Source organism: Falco biarmicus, chromosome 1 (assembly GCF_023638135.1).
Source record: "Falco biarmicus isolate bFalBia1 chromosome 1, bFalBia1.pri, whole genome shotgun sequence".
NCBI classification, from domain to species: domain Eukaryota; kingdom Metazoa; phylum Chordata; class Aves; order Falconiformes; family Falconidae; genus Falco; species Falco biarmicus.
In genome coordinates this window covers 16646947-16670359 of record NC_079288.1, presented here as the reverse complement: position 1 = coordinate 16670359, position 23413 = coordinate 16646947, and the positions used below count along the sequence as shown (strand labels likewise).

Here is a 23413-nt window from a genome sequence, read left to right as displayed (position 1 = left end):
TAGTTGTTAAGTGTAGTCCAGAAACAAAATCTTACTCTGCACTGGAAATTTCCTGATCTTGCAAAGATTTTTACCATGTTTTCCCTAACTGTGATACAGCTAAATCCTGGATTTTAGTTTAAAAATTAGAAAAGTGGATTTGCACCTCACAGACCTTGAAGCAGTGTTGCTCTTAAGAAAAATCAGCAGCAGCAGTTAGTGCAGTCAGTATAGCCTGCTCTGTATGCTTTGAGGATGTTAATGAAAGTTGTTATCAGTGGAAAAGTGATGTGAGAGCTTTTTGGTCCCTGTTTTCCAATCTTGCAGCTAATAACATGATTTTTATTTTCCTAAAGAATTATAATAGATCTTTTTTGCCACTGACAAATTCCCCATGTTTTTGTGTTAGCTGCAATTCAGCTTTGTCTTCTCATCACCTTGCTTAAAGCGCAGTTGTGTAAATATCTTGTGTGAACTTACTTTATTCTTTAAATAATGAGTGCATTGCCATGTAGATAGGTTAAAAGAGGAAGGAACCATAATACACACTAATTTCGATATGGAACACTGGCTAGATCTCCTCAGAAGTCAGAGAATTAAAAGAATAGAGGTTAAAAAGCAGAATATAAAAATTTGATAAATATATCTTCATATAAAATGTTGATAATTTATTATGTAAATGTACTGCTTCTAATAGAGACAGTACTGTCCTTGGGGATATCTTGTGAGTCTCTTCAGGGATTCAGGGAGAGATTCCAACTGCTGATGCTATTCAGGGCATCTTAGCTCTGTGGTGTTAAGTCATTCTAATACCGTTTCTGTTTTTCTTCTGTGAAACAATGGACAGTGTGTTTATACAAAACTGAAATTTGAGTCATTGCATCAATCTAAATTGGTCAGTGGCAGTAAAATTAACTGCAAGGTGGTTTCCCATACAGCTGTTACATGGGGTATCTAAATATGCTATCTCATTCTTCTAAGTGTAGGGCCTTAGGAATAGTGTGCATCTGATGAGGAGTATTTTTAGAGATTCATTTTTTAATAGACCACAGATATTCTTAAAACTAGTATGTCCTCTTTCAGGATAATTCTTCAAAATATTAGTCCTGGGGTGTTAATGGAGAATTCTCTTGACAGGAGATGCCGCAGTGGAATTTGGAAATAGTGACACTAATGGTTTGCTGTTGTCTGTTAAAAAAAAAAATAATTCTCTGATTCAGTTCTTGGTGGTCTACCAAACATGTAGTAGGGTCCCAGAACTAACCACATGTTAGTTTTTATTTTATTTCTTAACTGAATAAACTAGTGTCTCTATTTGTGATGCTTTTATTTTTCAGCCATTCACAGATTGTGTAGTAAACTTGTTATCATGTGTTTATAACAGTGTAACAGAAGACAGAAGTATGTGACCGACCCTAAATTAGTTCACTTTGCATTGAGTTTGAGACTGTATTTTAGGCAGATGTATCCCCAAGAGTTGAGAATAGGAAAGCTTGAAATAGAGCCGTTTATTGGCCATCAGCTGTATGTATGTACATGTGTGTAATGTGCTTGTGCCAAAACACTTGACTTTTCTTCTAACTTTAGAGATTAAGATTTAGTAGTGTGTAAATATTATCTGAATCTTTTATTATTCTTTACTTGTATTTAAGTATTATGCTTAACCAAGTTGGTTCTTTTAACTGCCAAAGACTAATACTTGAGTAAATACTTGATCGGAACTGTATTGGCAGTTGCAAATTAGAACTCCTTGCCTTTTGTCCTCACCGAAAGCTACAGGAAACACTGCCTTCCTATGCAGAAGTTGCAGATAATGTTAAAATTTCAGGCTTAGACTGTTTTTTAATTAAAGAACAATTCATGGTATAGCTGCATTTGGTATCTTTGGCACTGTTTGGAGACAGGGTGTGAAATATTTGTTATATTCCAGTTTATTTTGTAGCAAGGTTCTTATGTGTTGTTTGCATTTACATAGTTGGCATGTGCCTTTGGCTTTCTTTTTAATAGGCTGTTTATTTCTTGGAGATTAGTTATATAACATAATTTCATTGTTATTTTTGTCTTAACAAGCATGGATGTCTAGCTGATTTTCATGGTGGTAATAAAGTGGAAGCAGCTTTTCTGAATTGTGACAGAAGCTGTTCTGCTCACCTGTGACAATACAAACTTTCAGTATATTTGCCAGGAAGACTGGTGATGGGACAGCTCAGAAGAGCAGAGTTTTGTTTCTAATCTAAGTCGGACTAAGTGTCCAGTCTAAGTACTGGGAAGATTGAAAGTGAAAGCCATCTTCCTATGAAATCATGTACAAACTACATAAACTACGAAGAAGCATCAGAAGAAAATAGTAGTGGAAAATGAAAGAAAAATGAGGAATGAAGAGGTTGGAAACTGGGCAGAGGGTGATGATTATGTTCAGGTGAAGGCAGGCATCCCAGACAGGGTTGCTTACTTTTAGGGTTTGCCTAATCCACAATTAATTTTTGTCCATGCTTCTGTCTTTTGGAGGGGAGTTCAGAGTTCTTGGTGCTGTTGCTGCAAGACAGCTTATGCTCTGTGTTTAAAACCACTTAAAACTTGCACCTCTGCCTCCTTTTGTCTTTTTATGTACTGGTTCCATGCCTGGCTGTGCTGGTCAGCTAGCTGAGTGTGTTTTCTCCAGGGTCAGCAATGATTTATTGAGAGTATCTAGAGCAGTGAGAGCACCTCATCTTGGAAGAAGTGGTAAGTACTCTGACTATGGCATCCTGTGATTAATCAGGGCCAGAAATCACTTTATTCAGTCACTGAGAATGAGCTTACTAGTTCTTTAATTGATAACAGTAATTGCTTTTGTCCCTAATATTGCAGTCTGTTGCACTTAAATTTGTGGTCGTACGCATGAAAAGTTATTTCAGTGATCTGCAGTTGTTTCTGAATTTTCAGGTTCTTTCAGGTTTCTTCTGTGGTTTGCAGGGTTGGACTGGTAAGCATATAAAACTAGGCTCCTTTAATTCTTGAGGATATAAAATATAGCCAATAAGATTTAAGTGCTCAGATGGTGGGAGGATTATTTCACTGTCGGGGCTATTATGTAGCAATTCCTATCCACGGTAGTCTATGGGGAGGGTTGTCACAGAACCTGTGCTGATTAGCTGTGCTTGAAGCAAACATAATCCAAAATAGCAATGTGACTATGTGCCCTGATGGAGATACCTTACAGATGGATAAAACAGGCTAGTAATGCTTAATGGCGTTCTTTTTGACGATGGTAACTGTGAGAAGTAAGCTCTTTGAAGATTAAAAGCGTCACATAAATGCTAAGTATTCATGTTACAGAAAATTGGCAAATCCTATTGTAATAACTAAATCTTCTTCTGCTCTTCGCACACAAGATGTTAAACCTTTGATATGCATTATGGTTAGGTCTAATAGAACCAAGAAAAGCTTTATCCCCAGGATGAGCCACTACTGCCAAAACCCAAAGAATAGGTAGGAGGAAAAAATACAACTGGATTGAATAATTTGATTTAAAAAAAAAAAAAAACACCACCAAAACTTTTTTGCTGTTATCCTTAAATTCCTCTTACTAGTAAATGTAATGTTAAGACTGTTAAGTCTTTAGCAAGATGTGCTGTGTAATTTGAATGGTGCCAGTTTTGATGCTCTGGTTATGAAAGATTCCTTAAGGGTAGATTCATTTTTTTGTTAGGGGAGGCAGGATTTTTTTGTATGTGCTTTCCCCCAAAATATTCTCAAGTGGATTTCTTTTTGGCAGGGATGGGTGGGTGTGGAGGTTGTCTTTTTAGTCATAGCTGGTTCATTTATCTCAGTTGTATTTTGTAGCTTGTTCTTCCTATTTGGGGTTGTTCCCAAACATCCTTTATGTTCACTTGCACATTTTTACCTCTGAAGCTTTTTACTAATTGCTTTGGTTCTTGACATCTTCATAACCGCAGCCATTAAGTCACAATAAAGACTAATGAAAAAAGTAATAAAATTTCCATGTATAACTAGGATGGGGATTCCTGGGGGAAATATTGAGCAAGTGATTACAGGGAAGATAATTGTCTGGTTAGAGAATTATATGCCCTGTGAGTTTGATATTGAACCTGTAAAATTGTTGCTTAAAAGTCAAAATATTGGAATTATTAAAACCTGAGCTGGAAGTCAGGAAGAGCTTGAGGTAGGTGAATTTTGCTTGCTTTCTGAAGGGTGATCAAGCTGTCTGTTTTATTAGATTTCAGGTTTAGTTATTTTTAGTAAAGAATAAATGCAATGTTATGCTGATGGTTGCAAATTATTGCTTACTTTGTATACTTGAGAGCTGCAGGGCTGGTGGTTTTTTTGGGGGGGGTTCTGTTGTTTTTATTTTGTTTTTCTTAAGGCACTGACATAGCAAGCTGTTTTTCATCCAGTAGTGACACTGGAAATCCAGATTTGTGTGTGTGTGCACGTGTGTCTATTGTGGGCATTTTGATGGTTACAATTCTGGGAAAAAGTACCAGCCCTACTGGATATATTGTAAGATACTTTAGTCAGATGAGCTCAACGTTTCTTGATCCTTCACCTTAACTGAACTTTTCATCCTCTCTGTTTTTTTTCTTCCTGCTTATGCAGTAATTTGTTTCCTGTTTTGATTTCCAGCGTTGCCACTACATTGTGATCTTCTGCCTTGATTTGCCTTTTTTTGGCTGGTCAACTGTAAGCTAGAATAATTTCTTTTCATGTAGCCAAATGAAATACTTTAGTTTCTTGAGATATAAAGATTTTATTAGCTTTTTGGTGCTGTTACTGCTACATGTACTAATGGAAGTGATGATTTGCACGTTACTTTTGTGATTCTGGTGTAAATCAAGCTTACCAAATCACTAATTTGTTTTCAGCAGTCACTACTTTCTCTAATAAGGTGAAAGGAAAGAAGACAGGTACATGGGTTGTTTCTGTGTCTAGTTTGTTATAGATTATGTTCATTGGCTGTTGGTTTATAGTAGCCATGGCAGATTAACTCCACCTACCCTAAGTTAAACTATTGGGATTCTGTCCTTTTTATTGATTAAAGCAGCTTCTCAGTGTAGTAGCTTATAGTACTTTTACAGAGTATCTTAGATCATTTATCAAACATCTGTCTGATGTAGGCTGGAACTTATATTCATTTTAGTGTTGAGACAATTAAGACATGGAGAGGTTAAGTGTCTCTTGCCTGAATGTCAGGCAGTATTAAAAGACTTCAAATGCTATGCTTTTATTCTTATTCTTTAGTCCAACAGACAACTGTATGCTTTTTGAAAGCTGCGTTTTGTATCTCATACTCTATCACCACAGCATTTTACATCATTGTGCTTAGATTTTGAAGGGCAGGGGAAGAAGCATTGTAAGGGAAGGTATTTTGGTGGCTTGTCTGACTTCCGTAATAAATAGTAAATGGGAATTTAAAACGCATATCCTGTGCGCGCTCTCATTGCACATGTCACAGACAAGGTATATAGTAGTTATGTTATATAAGCTGTAACAAATTCATTAAGCCTGACTAACCGCTTCTTCTAACCTTTAGACAAGCTCCCTTCAAAATGTGTATTTGTTTCTTGTAATGCTTAACATGTGCATGTAAACCGTTGCAACTTAAGCAGCAGTGCTTGCTTGTAATATTTGATGTTGCTTCCCTTCAGTGCATCTGTAAATCTTTAAACTTCTTTGCAAGGGTGTTGGAAAGGAGCCATGTGCTGAAAGATGGGAAGGTAAGTTACTCTGTTCATTCTTGCTTTAGGTGCAAGCTAGTTACTTGTGCCAAGCAGAGACTGTGGTGCATGGCGCTTCTTGTGTTCTTGACCTCAGTGGTGTTCCTAATGTTGCATCATTAAAAAAAAAAAAAAAAAGGCAGATTTTAACTACTTTCTTACAGTATTTAACTAAAACCTACTATTGAGGTAATTTGTACAAACCTTAGCTTAGATTCATGAGTCTCTAAGGAAGATTGCAATGTAGGTACTTTGATTACTGAGGAGTTGGCTTTGATATAACCATTTTCTTCTATCTCTTTTCCCAAAGCAGGAAGTGAACAAACAAAAGTATCAATATTAGGTGTATTTAGTTATGTAGTCATATTTTTATGATGACTCATAATAAATTTCACTAGCAGTCTTGTAACATCCAAGTAACTTTTGCTGAGACAAGTATTTGCTTCCCAACTTGCTGAGTTTTGCACAGATGTTTGTTGCATAAAGTTGTCCTGTGCTTTTCAGTATGACCTTTGTCTTGAAGCGACAGAGGTTGTGCTGTACATTGAACCATACATTATTCACAATGTATTTTAAAACTTTCCAAGATAAAGACAAGAAGATGGGGGTGGGATTAGTGGTACAGGATGTGGGAAGAAAAGTTTCTCAAGTGAACAGAGAATGTAAAACTGTAAAACTTGCCAAAGCTCCACTCTGAGGGTTGATTTCCTCCAGCTTAGTTTAGTTAAACAGAACTTCAGGTACATCTGAAGTTAAAGTAAAACATTACAGAAGGGCTAGCAAAAAGAATAGTATCTGCTGCTTGAAGAGAAACATTGTGATATATCGCTTTATGTACACTATTTGGGCTATAGTTTTTATACAACAGGCTTTAAATTTGAGAGTAGTTGGTTAAGCACATGTAAATATTACAGAATTTAAGTACTAGACAGTAAATGCTTTAGATAATTAACCCTGGTTTTACACACCCCTCTTAGTTTTAAGGAGGGCAGTAACTTCAGCTGTGTTCCCTGCCTTCCTTTTCAAGTGGAACATAGATACCCACATTCTGAACATTAGATACTAACATTAGGCTTCTACATAAATTTAATGTGTTTTTTCTGAGACAGATTCCCTGCAGCTGCCATTTGTATCAGTGACACAGGTGGTGAGGATCCCCTCAAGTCAGTTTTATATGGGTGGCAAAATAAGGTTTAAGTCTAGAGCTGGACACCTAGGTTTCAGATACAGTGTTATTCTAAAAGGAAAACTCCAGAATGACGTGGTGATAAATATGTGGAGTGAAAGCAGTGCAGAGAGGGTGGTTTCCAGTACGGAACTGTTTTGGAAGGCCCTACACAAATCATTACCTGGACAGACGTGAATTTAAAAAAAATAGTAGAGTCATAAATCCATATAAACATCATTATGTTTAAGTAACACTATTAAACTAAAAAAAACCTCAGCAGTTGGATGAGCTGAAGGTTTGTTACAATTACTTTAAGTTGCAGTGACATTTTTAGCTGAGACTGCATGGTTTCACTTAAACTTTATTAAGAAAACTGGAGCTGGAATATTCCCTAGAGAGTTAGATGCAGCACTGATCTTCTGTTAAACTGTCTTTAACTTTATTGGAAACTGCCCAACTAAGGCAGCGTTGAAGAGGTTTGTGTTGGTAAAGTTACCTTGACAGAATGACATAGCCTGTGACTTTTCCTTGTGTGGAAAAGACTGTTTGTTTCAGCAGTGGTTTTTGGAAGTGGGCAGATACATTTTTTAGAATTAGAATACAGTATCTGGCTATTGAAACTTGCTTTTATTATTTTGAATTGGAACCTTGCAATAAAAAGTAAGCTTCTATAGCCTTGAGGTGTAAAGAATTTGGGGCGCATTTCCAATTGCATTACGTTCTCTGCAATAATATTGAGGTTGTGCCACCTATTATTGGCAGGAGAAATGTGGAGATGGCTTTTGCTGTGTTGACTACCATAAACTTATTTTGGGAAGTCTTACGTGTTCTGTTTTTAACTCTCAGGTTATGAATGCACCATTGTATCTGATAGTGTAGTGTCTGTCTTAACTGTCTAGTGAGAGCAGCTTGTGAATGGACTTTTCTTAGGTGTTTGTAGACATCTGTCTCCTGAAGGTGTTTGGTAAGACAGTGCCTTTGGAAAAAGTTAATATACTTAATGAAGGAACTTAGGTCAGTGTAGGGAACAGGGTTGTTGACGTACATTTACATTTGAAGGTGGGATTAAAAATATCTCCATGGTCTGTGATACTTGCTGCATAGAACTTGTGGAACAGAGGGGGAAAAAAGGTTAATTGTGGGAATGTGAGTATTCTAATCTTTAGTATTATTATAGTAATAGATGTATTGCTTCTAGAAATGTTACTTGCATAATTTAAGACTCTAGTTTTATTTCCTCTCAACATGCCGTCATGTTATATCTCTGTGTTGAGTAATTGGTACTTTGGTGTTGGGATTTTGTATTGAAATGGTTTATTTGTCTTCCAGACTCACAGTAAACATTGATAGTATCTTTGATTTATACTCTGCTGATTTTAGTAGTACTTCCATGTGCCTGGATCTAAATGTATAATGAACTTACTTTTACAAAGCTTTGCAGATAATTTTAAATGGCCAGCATCAGTCATTTTAATGTGTGCTGAGGAAGGAATGGAAGTAATTACCTTTCCTGTAATTCCATGCTCTGTTTTGTAGTTTCTGCATGCAAACAATAATATTTAGTGGTCTCTAGCACTAATAACTTAATCTTGAAATGTAACGTCGATTAGCAGTATCAACTTATCTACTATTAAATGATAAATTGACAGTTCTTTTTGAAGGCCTTGGTAGTGTTGATTGACAAGCCTTCTTCCCAACTTTCTCCTCACCTTCAGTAGGAGTTCTGTCACTTCTGTGTTTCACGGTAGCTATGTATGTGTGGCAATTTCCTATTCTTGACCACTGCCTGAAGTACACACTTGGCAGTCGTGGGTGCTCTAGGAAGCAGTGATGACTGCTGCCTGCAGTGCTCTTGGGAGTACACGTTACTCCCAAGATGTAGTCGGTCAAAGTTTCATCGCTCTGCTTGTCTTCTTTACTCAATACAGTGAGACCTATTTGCTTAGAGGCCTTCTCTGTCCTGCAACACTGCAAAACAGCAACTCTACCAGGGTTAAATTAATTCACTGCTCTTTGTTGCGTCAGTTTAGCGCAAGAAATAACTGCTTTATGCAGTTCTGTCACCAGAAAGGTGGTTGCGTTTCAGTGACTCGGAGCATACGATGTTTCATGCACTTGGGAATGTAAGGTGCTACATAAAATATCTCTGGAGTACTAATACGGTCTGCGGTTAAGGTTGTCAGATTACAAATTACTTTTAATTTCTGTTAGCACAGGTAAATCTCAAAGGAAGGGCCAGTAAATTTTATGATTATGAAGGTACTTGACTGACTAAAATCACTTCATATTCTAGCCTATTACATATCACTTTTATTGGATAAATAAAATTTTCTATTAAAACAGTAATTGGAAGTTTTACGTGGCAATGGGCTGTTGTATTTTGTTTAATTAATCCTAGAAGAAACTTGCACACAAGTATAACTCAGCAAGATTGTACTTGTGTTCCTGTTGCGAAGTGCTTTTGCAGCAAGTCGGCTCAGCAGTGACAGCAGCTGGAAGGTAACGAGAGTTGTGCAAAACTGCTCTGCCCCGAAATTGCGGGGATTGCTGGTGCAGCACAGATACAGCACTGTGCTGATGTGCATCTGAGTTCACGCAGAGCCGCCTCTGCTGCTCTGCGCTATGATGTCATGCTGGGGAGAAGCTTTAAGGAATTGGATCAAGGGACACAAAATGAGTAGTTATAAATAAATGTTGGGGAAAAAAATAATTTTGCTCAAAATTTCTAGTGAAAATTATTTGGATTTTCTGTGCAGCCAGGAAACTAAACCTGGAAACGCCGGTAATGACGCAATGTTCTATTAAGTGGCTGTATATGTTGTGTATGTTTCAAGCTTCTTTTTACAGTAAGAAATAATCATGTTACTTGAAAGTCTATTATAATATGTGTAAAGCTTTGAGCATCTGGTTAGTTAATGCTTTGTTTGCATATAAACTTTTTTGCCAAATGACCACAAACCAGATTGGATTAATGGGTGAGTAGTTCAAAAAAATTAACAGAGGGGGAGAAAAAAACCTGGTTCGTAGAGTCTGGTTTTATTAAAATTGTGTGTGTGCGTGCACATGCATATAACAAAATAAATCAGCTTTCTTCAAAGAACTGTTGCTAGATTTTGTGTAGGGTCTAGGTTGTTGCTTTACCTTGCCAAAATAATGAAGCCAGAAGCTACCTCTTAGCAATCCCAAGCTTTTACTCTTCAAAGATGTGGTGGGGAGTTGTTCCTGTTGGCTGAAAAGTTGCTGTAGTTTCGTTGTACATAGGGGGTGTGGAGGAGACAAGGCGAAGCATCCCTCTGATTGAGAAGTTCTGTTAATTTCTTGCAAGGGTTTGGAGGAAATGCTGTGGCATGAAGGTTCGTTTCTTTGCAGAATCTTCATTTTTCTTCCTGTTTCTGTAATTCAAAATGTTGCTTCAGGTTGTAAATATTGTATCTGAGAGTCTGTTTCACCTTAGCTAGGGAAAATCTTGGAGGAAAACTTTGGTGTGCCGAACAGTGTTTGAGCATTCATTAGAGCATCCCATGTAAAGACACAAAGAAAGAAAATGACTCTGTGGACAGATGTTAATGTGAAATAGGGGAATTTAAACACCATATAAGCCAGGTAACAGTTATACCAACATTCTTCTGCCACATAATTAAAGTAAACTTGTTTTATTAAAACAAGCTATGTGATGAGAATATCTTGAGTCTGTCTTTGGCCAAATCCCTGCTAATTAATGGCACCAGTGCTGTGTGGCTCATACTTCAGGTTTGTTTCTTAGATCCTTTGATTTTATTTTTTTTCTGTTCAAAAATACCCAGAATCTGTAACAAAATTTTAAAAGAACCATAACCTGATTTCTGTTTTCAAACACAGTTGTTAAGTGAAGACATTAGTCTGTTTCAATGTTGACTAGGATTAAAATTGGGGACGAGTATTTCAGTGTGATTTACTTTTAAGAAGTAATTTTTTTTTTTTGATGAATGAATTAATTGAAATGTAGAAGTTTTAAAGAGAGTGCTTGGATTAAGCTCTCAAGTGTTCTGTTTTATTTTGGCTAACAAAAAGCTTGACAAGCTTTTGGCCATGTCAGCGTTGTTTCTGTCTAGCTTGTTATATCAGGGTAAGGAAAATGCCTTACTATAAATACAGTGAAACAGCTTTCATGTACAGCATCATTTCTTTTGGCTTCTAGGTGGTAAATAGGTCTTTCTGCACTATGTATTAACTTACATGGGATCCAGGTCATGGTGTGTTACTCTCTGCAACTTGATTTTTGACAAAGGACTTGTTTTGTTCAGTGAGATACTTCCCTTCTTAAACACTTTGTTAGAAAGTTGCTTTATGCTTGTAAAACCTGAAAGCAGTCTCTGCTTTTCAGGAAGCTCATGTGCAAGTATAAATGGGATGTCATGAAACTTTTCACATTTACAGATTGTGAACAAGTTTGAACAGATTTTAGCTGGCAAGAAGATTTTGACTGTGCAGGATAATCTTAGGTGAAGAAATACATTTAGTCCAAAGTTTAGCTGTAGTATTCCTGTCAAATTCATGCTTCGCTGTACTGTCTTATGAGCATGTAAGTGGTGATTAAATATATTTTCTTATATACAGAAAGGTAGACTGGTTGCTAGATGAAACTACTTGAAGCATGCTGCTGGAGCTGCTCTTAATAATATTCATCACTTTTGGCTACAGATCATTTCTCTGGCTTACACGCAATGTAAAATTGATCATAAAGCAAGCTTATTTTCCTTTTGTGTGACAATAATGGTGTTTAATTTAGAAAAAATTGTAATATGCTATTGTAGTCAGAGAAAACTTCGGCAGTGAACTGTTAAAATCATTGATGGTAACCTTAGGTCTACTTCACTTCCCTCTTTTGGGGAAGGTTCGATTATCAGATCTCATTTTGTAGTAGTCAGATTTTCCACTATTTAGGTGAAATCATGCATTTAATTTCTTCTTATCTTTTTATTGGGAAGGGAAATTAAGGCATATAGGATTTTGAGAGTCCTTAAGGTATTAGATTTCTATGTCATCTTTACTGATCAAATTTTTTTTTTCATTCTCCTCACTCAACAGTTACAGACATAGAGCTAAAGCGACTGAAAGATGCTTTCAAGAGAACTTGTGGACTCTCATATTATATGACTCAACAGTGCTTCATCAGGGAAGTTCTTGGTGATGGAGTCCCTCCAAAAGTTGCTGAGGTAATCTATAAACTTGCTGGTTTTCTGGGGAGGCATACGTGGTTGATAATGTACACCTATAGATGTGCACACACAAATATGGCTCTACAGATACATGATATGATTTAATTTCCCTTTTGCCTGCAATATCACAATGTACATTATCTATCTGAAGATAATATTCCAGACTTGGATCATGGGTTGTCAGTGATGTGTGCTTGACTGAGCTACTGATCTGTCCCAACTAATAAGTGGCAGATGACTTTGAATAAACCTGAAGGTCCAGATGTAGATTTGGGGAGGTAAAATGGGAAATTTTAACACTCTATATAGCCATTATAATGGAGGATTTTATTTACTCTGGAGTTACACTTGCTGTTGGTTTCTCTGAGATTCCATTGGCTTTTACTTTGTTTTCTAAAGTGCATATTAATCTCTACAAGCTCTTAACAATAATTTCATGTATAATAAATGTATAAATGAACTGAAGAATACCCAGAATCAAAATATGCTACATGGATATAAATTCTGTATGCATATAGATATAAAAAAATAGTAGTAACATCCTGTACATATTAATGTTTGAAAGATTATTTTCTTTCATAGTGTTGCTTCTGTCTTGACAGAGAAATTAAATTATTGTTGGTAGAGAGGAAAAAGATTAGACAAACCTTTCAAATGATATCTTGCTCCATGTCATTTCTAATCACAGCTTCTATTTCTGGTGTCTTCAGTGTTATTGACCTCACAGGCAGCATAAAAGTCTTCTAGTATTGTTTAGATAATGTGAACAGTGAAGTGTGCATTGCTAAATGTTTTAACGCTGTGGTAGAATTACTTTTTTTCTAAGCTTAACCATTTATCCATTCTTTTGTCTGTTTTTTCTAAGTGTTGCCAAAGAGGGGGATATAGTTATCAGTTTGATTTTATTTTTTCCTTTTTAATGTGGGTATTCAAGCACTTAACAGGAAAAAATGCAATGTGTGTTAGTGCTATCTAATTAAAGTATATGATCTGCCCGTAGCTTAAAACAGGTCTTCAGTATTCATTTCTGTATGTGTCGTCTGGATGCTTTGACTGTTAGTAGCCCATAAAACGAAACAAAAAATGTATCCCAAACCATATACAGTTGGTTTGAAATAATATAATATGTTAAGAATTTTACTTTGTGAGTTAACTTGTACTTTTTTTTTATCCCTTTTATACCAGTCTTAAGGATCAAATTACTGATTTGCATGAAGTCAACTTTTGGTGACAAATAGAGACTCTGGGTTTTCAAACGTCTGCTGGCTACCTTCTGCTTAATTTTTTTAAAATCTCCCCTTAAAGACACGATTTTAGTGATGACTATCTCTTTTTACGCTCATTATAGTTATACTGCAGTTCTTGGTTTGCTGGTGGTGAAATAAAATTAATGGAAGAATTATAATTGCTTTTTGATGTCGATGTGCCCATTTTGATGACATCGCAGAATTCTGGTACAAATTACTGTGTACTTACACTATTCATATTTAGGCAATGCAGTAGTCATATCTGTGAGCTTGAACACTGTAAATTCAGATTTGATCCTGCTCATACTGTTGAGAGATGTGTTTTAATTCCTGGCTTCAGGATGTGGAAAGGCAGGCAAAGTCATCAGGCAGCTTAAAGCCTTGCTCTGAGTTTTCAGCCTTTCAATCATTAAAACTGATCATTTTGAGCCTCAGATTGCTGGGCTGTCTTCTCTGCATTGTTTTGAATAATAGTTTTTCATATCTGAGTAGTGATAGGCCTTCAGGAATTCATTAAATTAAAAACACAGAGTTTTAAAGCAGGGACATAAACTAGAGAATTGAAGCCAGTGGAACTTTGGTCAAACAATTTGCATGATTGTCATGCACACAAAATATTTTTTAAATGTTCAGGACAGTAATGTTCTGAAAGGATCTCTTGGAAAAATGGAGTTGAAGATATTAATAAAATGAAACTGAGATGTGCTGTCTTTGCGTTGTTTTAACTGCAGGAAAGCTGGTCTAGTGGAGAGATGTATGAACACGGGAATTACTTTTAAATCTAAGGAAATAATGCAATTACCGTATGCAGTTGTAGGCACCTTAATATAAAAAATATTGTCCACAGGAGGTGATAATATTTCAAGAAAGCATTTTTAGTAGCTTTGTATTTTAGACTGAGGAGGAGAGGAACGTTGAGAAAGGACCTCCTACCTTTGGCCTGTGCAGTCATTTCAATGACTAATTAGTTTTATACCTTTTATATGTACCTACATATATTATAATTGTGAGACAGCTTATACACAGCATTCTGTGATACTTACTAAGTAGTTAAATGTCAGTGCATCTTTTTCTCCAAATGTGACCTAATTGGTTAACAAGCAGCAGTCTAAGTAATGCAAAGAGAAGAGGGATGATGCTAGCACGGACACGAAGGACACATTGAAGAGGCTGCCAATAGAACAAGAACACAGGCTTCTCAAGGGCTGGGAGAGAAGAGGGGTCATAAGAATAAAATCAGGAAAGAATTCAGGACATTTTATATGCTGTAGAGAAAGGAGCCAAAATATAATGCCTTGAGCATCCTCTCCTACTCTTCCAGCAGGCTTACTTCTAGAGTGTATGGGCACAGGGCCAGGGATTTGGACCTCAAGGGAACAGTTTGTATAGACTTTTTAACAGAAGAGGAACCAGATTGTTATACCTTCAGTTATCCATGAAACACAACACATCAGACTGAAATTTTATTTAAAAAAAAAAAAAAAAAAAGAAGATTGTGTACCATATTATTATACTAAATTGTACATGCGGAAATGAAAATTGCTATCATACTGTCTGGGTGTGGCTATTTTAAGTAAAGGTGTAACCATATTAAGTAATTTTGGACAATACAAAATTGCATCATAGTTTGATGGTGCATCTTATTAGAAGTTTTCCAAATAGCACATTAAGGTGAAAAACTGTGCAGCTCCTTCCTTAGAAATGCAAACTAATCTCCCTTATATACTGTGATATAACTATTCAGTGTTCATAAACTCTTCCCAAAGAATGATTAAGCAGCTAAATTCAAAGTAGTGCTAGATGCCTATGGCTGCAATTACATAACCTATGTTAAATACTAATACATTGGACATTATCCATAGAATTCCCTTTCTGTGTTTGTATCATGATCAGTCAATGTGTTATGTTCAAATAATGTATAAATGTAATATTTGGTATTCAGCTGGTGTCATAACTGAGATGTACAGAGTTCAACAGAAGCAAGTGGAAAAACTCAGAAATGGGTATGAGTTACAAATGTGCTTTCAGATTGATGGAGAGAAGATACAGCTTTATTTGAGTTGGTTTATGAAATAGCTGTTAGAAAAGTCTCAAAGCATAGAAGGGCTAAATGTGAGTGGTGGAGAATAAAGGGTAAGGAAAAGTTACTATTTTATTAGAATTTATAGAAGAAAAACAGTGATTTCTCATTTGTTCAATTTGGTTTTTTTTGGTCTTGCAAGTCTTGTTAATCTGAAATGTAAGCATTCCCTTCTGTTTTGTGCTCTTCATGGGTTTTTTTTGATCAAAATTAGTTATATTAAGACTTCAACTATAATGGGTGGCAGAGATAACTGCATAGTTTTAAAAAAGTAATGATTCCAATGTAATATAAAGGTAAATTGCTTACATATGTGGTGTAGCCTTGAAGGCATCTTGTGAAATCAGAATGATTAGATGTAGAAAGTGTGGAATTCAGATCTCTGCCATGACATTGTCCATGAAGCATATACAATCATTGTGGCAAATAGAGCACAAATTTAGTTTTAATAATTTAGCCCTTGAAGCATTTGTAAATGTATTAAACTTCAGTAATAGAAGAGGATGATCTGAGCACCCTATGGGAAGTTAATGTATTTAGGTAGCACTGTGTCTTACAGTGGAATGAAACTGCAGGTTCTACATAATTTTTCTGCAGAATTAGATCATTCTGTATTATCGGCCTCATTTACGTTTACTTGCCTTCAGACTTCTTTTAATACTCTTAAGTGGATAGCAATGAAAAGTGATAGCTTGATGGGTGGACAAGGAAGGGATTTATGGAAGGTAACATACAGAGAACTATATTGAGGTAAGTGTCTTCGGGGAATCTGCTTCAGTGTTATGTCTGGTAATAATTGTGATAGAGAGGTGAACAAAATTTTAGAATTTTTTACTACTTTGCTGCTTGATGCTTCTTCGGAGGTTGTCTAGAACGCCTTCTGCAAATGAATTCTGCTAGTCTGCTTCCTATTGCTGGAAAGGCACCTTGTTATACCCAAAACATAAAAGGCAGTTGCAAATTAATGTAGTTAGTCTGTGTTAGGTATTTCCTTCTCTTCTTTTTGCCACTACAGCACTGGATGGCTTAGTCAGATCTATCCTGTGCCCTTGCCAGGCCCACTGCTGGTTTTATTTGGTCACTCCCAGTCCTGGCTTAATTTTCACTTGAGGTGGAAGCCACACCTGAGATACCAAGAGCAGTGACTCATTCCCGTGGCTCTGGTATTCAGCTTTCTTCATCTTCCCTTCACTTGTGCTTGAGGATTCTGGCTGTTGCACTGTGATTGCTGTTACTGGAGGGCAAAGAGGGGGATAGAAAGAGGGATTTTAGTTGCAGTAACTTTCTTCTTGTTTCACTTAACCTTGTGAACCTCTTGTTGAATCCCAGCTCGTTTCAGCTGAGGAACTTGAGGAAACACAGATCTGTCTGACCTTTGTCACTGGACATTTCTGAAGCTCTTTTTTGAGCCCTACAACATTATACTGAAGAGATTCAAAGGAGTCATATGCCAGCCTCTGCAGATGTGGAAGTTATTAGGCATATAATATATTTGTTGGGAATTTTCAGCTGATTTCTTCTGCCTTTTTTTAATAGGAAAAACTACAGATTCAGAGCTGCCTAGTGACTTTATTGCACCCGCTTACAGAGGTTTCCTCTAACTGCTGTCAGTTTGTTTCCATCTTTACTCAGATCTGTCTCTGAAAAGTGTCAGATTACTGTCAGTTTGTGATTTACGAGTAATTTAGTATGAAACATTATTGAAAGTGATTAAACTGCTAAGGAAGATAAATTTTCATTTTTAATAACAAATAGTGGTCAGCAGATGATCTCAAAAGCTGTTCTTTTTAACAGTGCAGTAAGATTCTGCTTTCTCTTATGTCTTTTTCCAGTGTTCAGCTATTTGTTTTAAGGTAAATAAACCTTTTTGGCAACAAATTTTGCTACATGTTTCTTTATCGGTATAAAAGACGCAGATTCTTTTGAAGTGCTTTACTGATTTTTTAGCTTACAGTTAGAATAACAAATATTGACAGCTGTTAGTTCATTGGTGAACAATTTCCTGACATATAGATCTGCATCAGTGTGATGGTAAATTTTTTTCCAGTCTTATTTTGGGAGACACGCATTCACATTTTGCAAGGGGATTTCAGCCTGTTGAGAAGTGGATCCCTCCTTATTACACTTTGTTGTAGTGTTGTGCTCTGTGACTCCTTTGAAGGGCACAACTGATAACAGACTGCACTTGATTACACATGGTAGTGTATAGAAGTTCTCTTGTAATATTTGAAATGTCATTTATGTAGTTATTTTGTACCAGTTTCACAGTCAACTTAATCCTGGCTACTTATTCTCACCTTGAGGTCACCTAATTTGGGCTAGATTAATGAAACCTGATAATAGAAATGGTTAGTTCAGACCCAGGTTGGCTCCCTTGATTTCATTCATAGTTGTGCTGCATGAATGTTTGTTTGTAGATGTTTATAAATGTAGATGTTGGAAGTGGAGTGTGGGTGGGAACGAGTGGCTGGGGGCAGGGGAAAAGCTAGCAGTGGTTTAAAACAGCAGTTAAACTACAGTGTTGAGAGAGACAGAAGATGGAAGTACATAAAAGAAAATTAACTGTAGGCAGTAGGTGTCTGCAAAGAGGTAAAATTCTAACTGTACTTTAATGTAGTTTTGATTTATATTTTTAAACCTGGTTTAGAATTATTCCCGTGTTTTTTTCAAAGAGAAATTTATTAACTAGAGTGTTCACTGGATACATCCAGTAGGTTTATGATCCTGTTTCTGCTGTTTGTGGGAGTTCCTCATACAGTGGTAGATTTTGTGCTGTAACAACTTTTAAACTTAAAAACTGAAGTCCTAATTGACATGAGAATTTCTACACCCCTGTAGTGATTTTGTTTTATGATGGTTTAAAAGTAGATTGTTTTGATGTGTTTAAAACTGTAACTTGTTAGGTAGATTCACAGGATGTCACACACTTAAGATAATGTTAGTGTGCACTTTTTCCAGCACTGCTAATAGTCTAGAAGACAAGTGTCACTCCAGTTGCACATACCATCTCTCACTGTTGCCTTCTAATCATCTGTGAATGTAAATGTTTCCTGATGGTTATGGTGGAAGCTTAAAAAAAAATAAATAGTGTGTTAATTCTGCAGATGGGTGGATTTTTGCCTGTGGGGGCCCCAATGTGTCCTGGCTTCTTTGGTAGGCTTGCAAAAAACCCCTAAAGTTTATTATGCAAGCGTTTGTAGTTTCAAAGGGAAAAAAGACACAACAGAGCTTAAGAGGTCAAAAGAAGTTAAAAATATTGCTTTAGCTGTTTAGGATTGTGTCTGGTTGTAGTTCATATATTTAAAAACAGATGGTAGGGGGAAAGAGATAGAGGGTGGTAGTTAAGATCTGTGGAGTTTCATCCCATGGCTTACTAATGCGTCACTTTGCTTTGTGGGTGATACACAAAATAGTGAATCCAGCCACAATAATTCTGAAGCTCTGTTAACCTCTGAAGTCTGCTGCTGTTGCTATTTGGCTAAATTCTCCTATAAAGATTATATTCAGGGCTTTACTGGAGAAAAATTAAAAAGCAGTGCATAACTGTGTGTGCATGTCCTGGTTTTAATATTGTTTATTTAGAACATAATTCAGATGCAAGCAAAGAAAATACAATTTAAAATGTGCATAACACTTTTCTTAATAGAAGTTGATCTCTGTTCCTTTATTTTTCCCTCTGAAAAAGTTATATAAAACCCAAGTTCGGCAAATAAGTCTGCTATCCGAACTGTGATCAGCGACAAATCACTTTGTTCTGGTCTTCCACTGTAATAGCTCCCCATCAGCTAGACTTAATGCTTTCCCTTTATGGTTAGATGCTCACTGTGATACGTATAAGAAAATCAAATTATAAGACAAAGACATTGAAATAATTCTTCAGTGTAAGAATAATTGATACGTTCTAACTGCTTTAAATTCTACTACCTAATGCAGATTTCTGTTTTGTGGTACTGTTAGACTACTGGTGCTTGTAGGAATAGATTTGGGATTGCAGGAGTCTGTGTTTGAAGAGCAGTACAGCATATGTATTTTCACTTGTGCTCTGTAGTATTGGAAGCAAGATGAAGTAATATATTGGAATAAGTGAGCTGGTAATTCTTGTTTACTAAAAGTAGTTGCTGTTTGTCCTAAAATGATTTACTTCCTTCTTACCTCATATATCACTGTTGAATCACTGTTAAAATGCTGTTGAGTGAGTTAAGCTGAAGTGTGCAGAAAGGTAAATGCTTCATCCCTTCCGCTGGCTGTGTTGGTGCTGGCAGCTGCTCTGGTGTGGATCTTTGAGTAACTTCTGACTAGGCGGCTTGATTTCTATTACTTTCTATTGGAAGAAAGATTTAAATGCTATTGTTAAAGTGGGGTACTAAACTGGAAAGGTCATTCTAGCAACAGTTGTGAAGTTAAGATAGTAAGTTACAGCTGACTGAAAGTTTTGGGTTTTTTTGTCTGTCACATCTTTTTGAAGCAGTAGTTTTTGATGGCTTAACTGGAAGTGCATCTCCTGGGACTGGGTAATGAAACACTTGATACTCCAACAACATCTTGATGGTTTTGAGACTATCCAGAGGAGATTTCATCTTTATTATCTTGATAAAGTAGTCTGAGGAAATAACACCAGTGAGCAAGCAAGAAGCTGTCTTCATTGGAGGATTCTAACTTTTTTTTTTTTAAAAAAATGTATTGCTGTTCATTAAAAGTACCTGTTTTTCCCTAAATAAAAGATCCTGGCAAGGCTATTTTATCAGTACTGGAAATGCTACAAAGTGTAACAGAATTAATATTAGAACTGTGTTTAGCTGAATGTGAGGTGAGTCTGTATAAGTTGTTGCTTTAGTTCTGACATCTCTGTTCTCCCTGTTAACTTTCTGGTTAACTTTTCTATTTTATTCTTCTAGGTTATCTACTGTTCATTTGGAGGAATATCCAAGGGGCTGCACTTCAATAACTTGATAGTTGGATTAGTTCTTCTTACAAGAGGCAGAGAGGAAGAGAAAGCAAAATGTAAGCAATGTAACTTAGAACAGTAACAACGGGATACTCAATAGTGAGTGTAAAATACACTTATATAAAGCGAACAAATTGTGGTATATTAAGTCCCAATATTTATATGTAAAATACATTTGCCAATAAAGGTAGAAATATTTTTAGACATTTTTAAGCTGTATATTATGAAATTCAGTGCATTTTTGTTTTCTGTACTCACCAAAATGAAATATTTGGTAAATCATCATGAATGTAAATGTTAGGATCCTACAGAAAGACTGTTGATCGCTGTATGTGGGCAGAGGAAGGAGAACAGCACTGATATTTTTCAAAACAAATGAAAGCATCTGCCTACTGACTTCTGTTGTTTTGTCTTCTTTGTTAATCTGACTTGATAGTATTTATTTTCCTTTTGTTTAGTGGACAATGCTAAAAGAAAAAGGAGCTATTTCTTAACCTAAACTTTGTTGAGCTATATTGAAATTGAATCAACCGAAGTTTTTAGTCCTTTAGTTGTTGCACTAGAATGCCTTTGGCATTCTCAGCCAGTTGTAAACAAAATCTTTGAAAAATGTAACTACTGTAATTGCTTAAACATATCTCTACTTTCTCAGACATTTTCAGTCTCTTTTCTAATGAATCTGGGAGTTATGTTGTCCGTGAAGAGATGGAGAAGATGCTGCACGTGGTTGATGGGAAGGTCCCAGAGTCACTCAAGAAATGTTTCTCTGAGGTATTTCATACAGGTTTTATCCGACTACGTTTACAAAGAAAGCGAAAATTAAATTGAGTGGTTTGGGGTTTTTTTCTCTGATGTGTGCATGCTTGTGCATGTACGGGAACAAACTGACCTTGTTAAATTGGGTAAAAGCTCATAGTTTTTTATGTTGTAATAGTGCATGTAATTTGTATTGATGTGAATAGCAGCTTGGTATATAAATGTAGGCATTCTCCATGGTACTGTACTTACTGTGCTAGTTTAAAAGAATAATTTCCCAAGGGTAATCATGTTATCAAGTAAATTTAAATACTAATATTGCTAGTGGAAATTTATTCATTAGTGTGAACGTTTTATTGCAATTGTGGAAGAAATCTAGAACACAGACCTGAGAAGGGAAAGAAAATCTGCATCCTGGATTTAAAAATGCCTGCCAGCAGTGGTTGCTTAAAAATAATAGTTTTATAGTATTACTTTTGTCTCACTGCCTGCCAGGAGCTACAACATTTATTTATGCTTCAGGTGCTTTGAGAGATGTAATCTTTATGAAGCTTGCTGAAATCCTCCTCTAAAACAGGCTATTGCTACTTCTAAATATTCACAGGTACTTCTTTGGCACTACTGATCCTGATGAATTATCAGGTTGTGCTTTGGTCACTTCATTTGTTATCAGAGGACTATACATCAGCAAAATCTACTCATTATTATACATTCCACTGAAAAACTGATTGACTAGAATCTTTATTTGTGCATATCAGATTACCTAATTACCTTCAATGTTACTGTACTTCATTGAAGATAACTTTGGTTGTGGCCATTGGCTGAGGCAGACTCATTTAATCTGGCAGCGGTATCGTGTTGGCTTTGTAGGCAATGATTACATTCTTCGTTCTTGGCTGAAATCATAAATCATATGTATACCGCAGTCCAGTTTCTGCAGCTGACCCACTTCAGTATTTCCTATTTATAATTTCCCATCAATATGATGTGATGAATTGTACCCTAAAATTTAATTGCACACTGTCCAAGAAATCCAGAAATACTTTATGAAGACTCGCAGGAAGAGAAGTATCAATCTGGCTTTGTACCATTTTTCCTGTTCAAGAAAATGCTGTATATTGATTTTTCTTTTAAATGAAAATAGTGTAATAACCCACTCAGCAGGATTTACTGGCCTGTTAATCATACTAGGTCATTGCTGGAGAGTGAGAAAGTTTAATGTTCCTGCTGTGGGCCTTCCTTCCTGCCGTATGGTGGATGAGTTTATGCTTTCAAGGATGATGTTTATAGGTACTTCTGTTCTTCAGAATTACTGCATGTAGTCATCTAGAAATAGAAGATTTAAAATCTGAGTTTTCCTCGCTGTTGTTTCTGAAATACAGGAAACAAATTCAGTGATACCTGTATTGCTGGGGTTGCTCAAGTTCCATCATGGCTCAGCTATAAACATTGCTTGTTTCAAATGCTTTTTAGCCCCTGTCCAAAGTTTTCCTCTCCCTCTTCTTCCTTGTCGTTCCTCTAATCAATTGGAATGATGCAGAGTCACAGTGAAACATGGCACGGCTCTTGCTGCATTTACAGAAAGCAGTGCAAAAACTAGAGGGAAAGTAGAGTGGAGCAGGCAGTAAGAAAATGATCTTGCCTCTGATCCAAACTGTTAGAGAAAAAACAAAACAAACCAAACCCAAACCAAAACAAAAACCCCAAACCAAGAAGTGGGCTGCTTTTTTCTTCTCTGTTGATTTGGCAGTTGAGGTTTTTCTGCTTAAGCAAGTGGTTCCATTATGGGCTAAACCCTGTAAAGTCCATGTTGTTGAGTTACCCTGTTCCTGACTGTCACTCATTCTCCTGCCTTTGTGCTGGTTCAAGTATTTATATGATGCCTTGATGAACTGGATTGGGAAACTGATCTGGCTGAGAAGTAAGCCCTTTTTCTGTAGCTTCTAATCCTGTAGGTTATTTTTCAGCTAGATCTGTTTTGCCACATGACTGCACTAATGTGGTTGTGGTCACAAAAGAGAAGGGATGAAGAGTCAGAATCAGTGTTGGTAAGAGGAAGGTTAGGACTGTGTTGTCAGTCAGTCATGTGGATACAGATTAAATTGGTGATGAAATAGCAATGTCGCATCTTGATTTCCTTGAATTACAGCCACGTGGAAGTCTATGGTAGAAGTATTGGGGTGTTTCTGCATGTATGTATTGGAGAAAAATGTAACACACTTTAATCTAGGAAAGAGAGGCATAAAAAGAATGAGTATCTGGATCCTGAAATAATCCACTACAATTGGAATATGAAGCAAATGTTTTAGCAGTTATGGTAATT

At 36.3% G+C, this 23413-nt stretch overlaps 1 protein-coding gene across 4 annotated transcripts in view; it reads left to right on the top strand.

The window, feature by feature from the left end:
- Positions 1-23413, top strand: part of USP32 (ubiquitin specific peptidase 32) — an 81140-nt gene that overhangs the window by 11007 nt on the left and 46720 nt on the right. For all 4 annotated transcript variants that reach the window (XM_056337530.1, XM_056337514.1, XM_056337541.1 and 1 more), the window contains exons 2-4: positions 11932-12059; positions 20285-20390; positions 20987-21105. In XM_056337530.1, the coding sequence (XP_056193505.1) occupies positions 11997-12059; positions 20285-20390; positions 20987-21105 (288 nt within the window). In that variant the 5' untranslated portion in view covers positions 11932-11996. The remainder of the gene's footprint in view (positions 1-11931; positions 12060-20284; positions 20391-20986; positions 21106-23413) is intronic.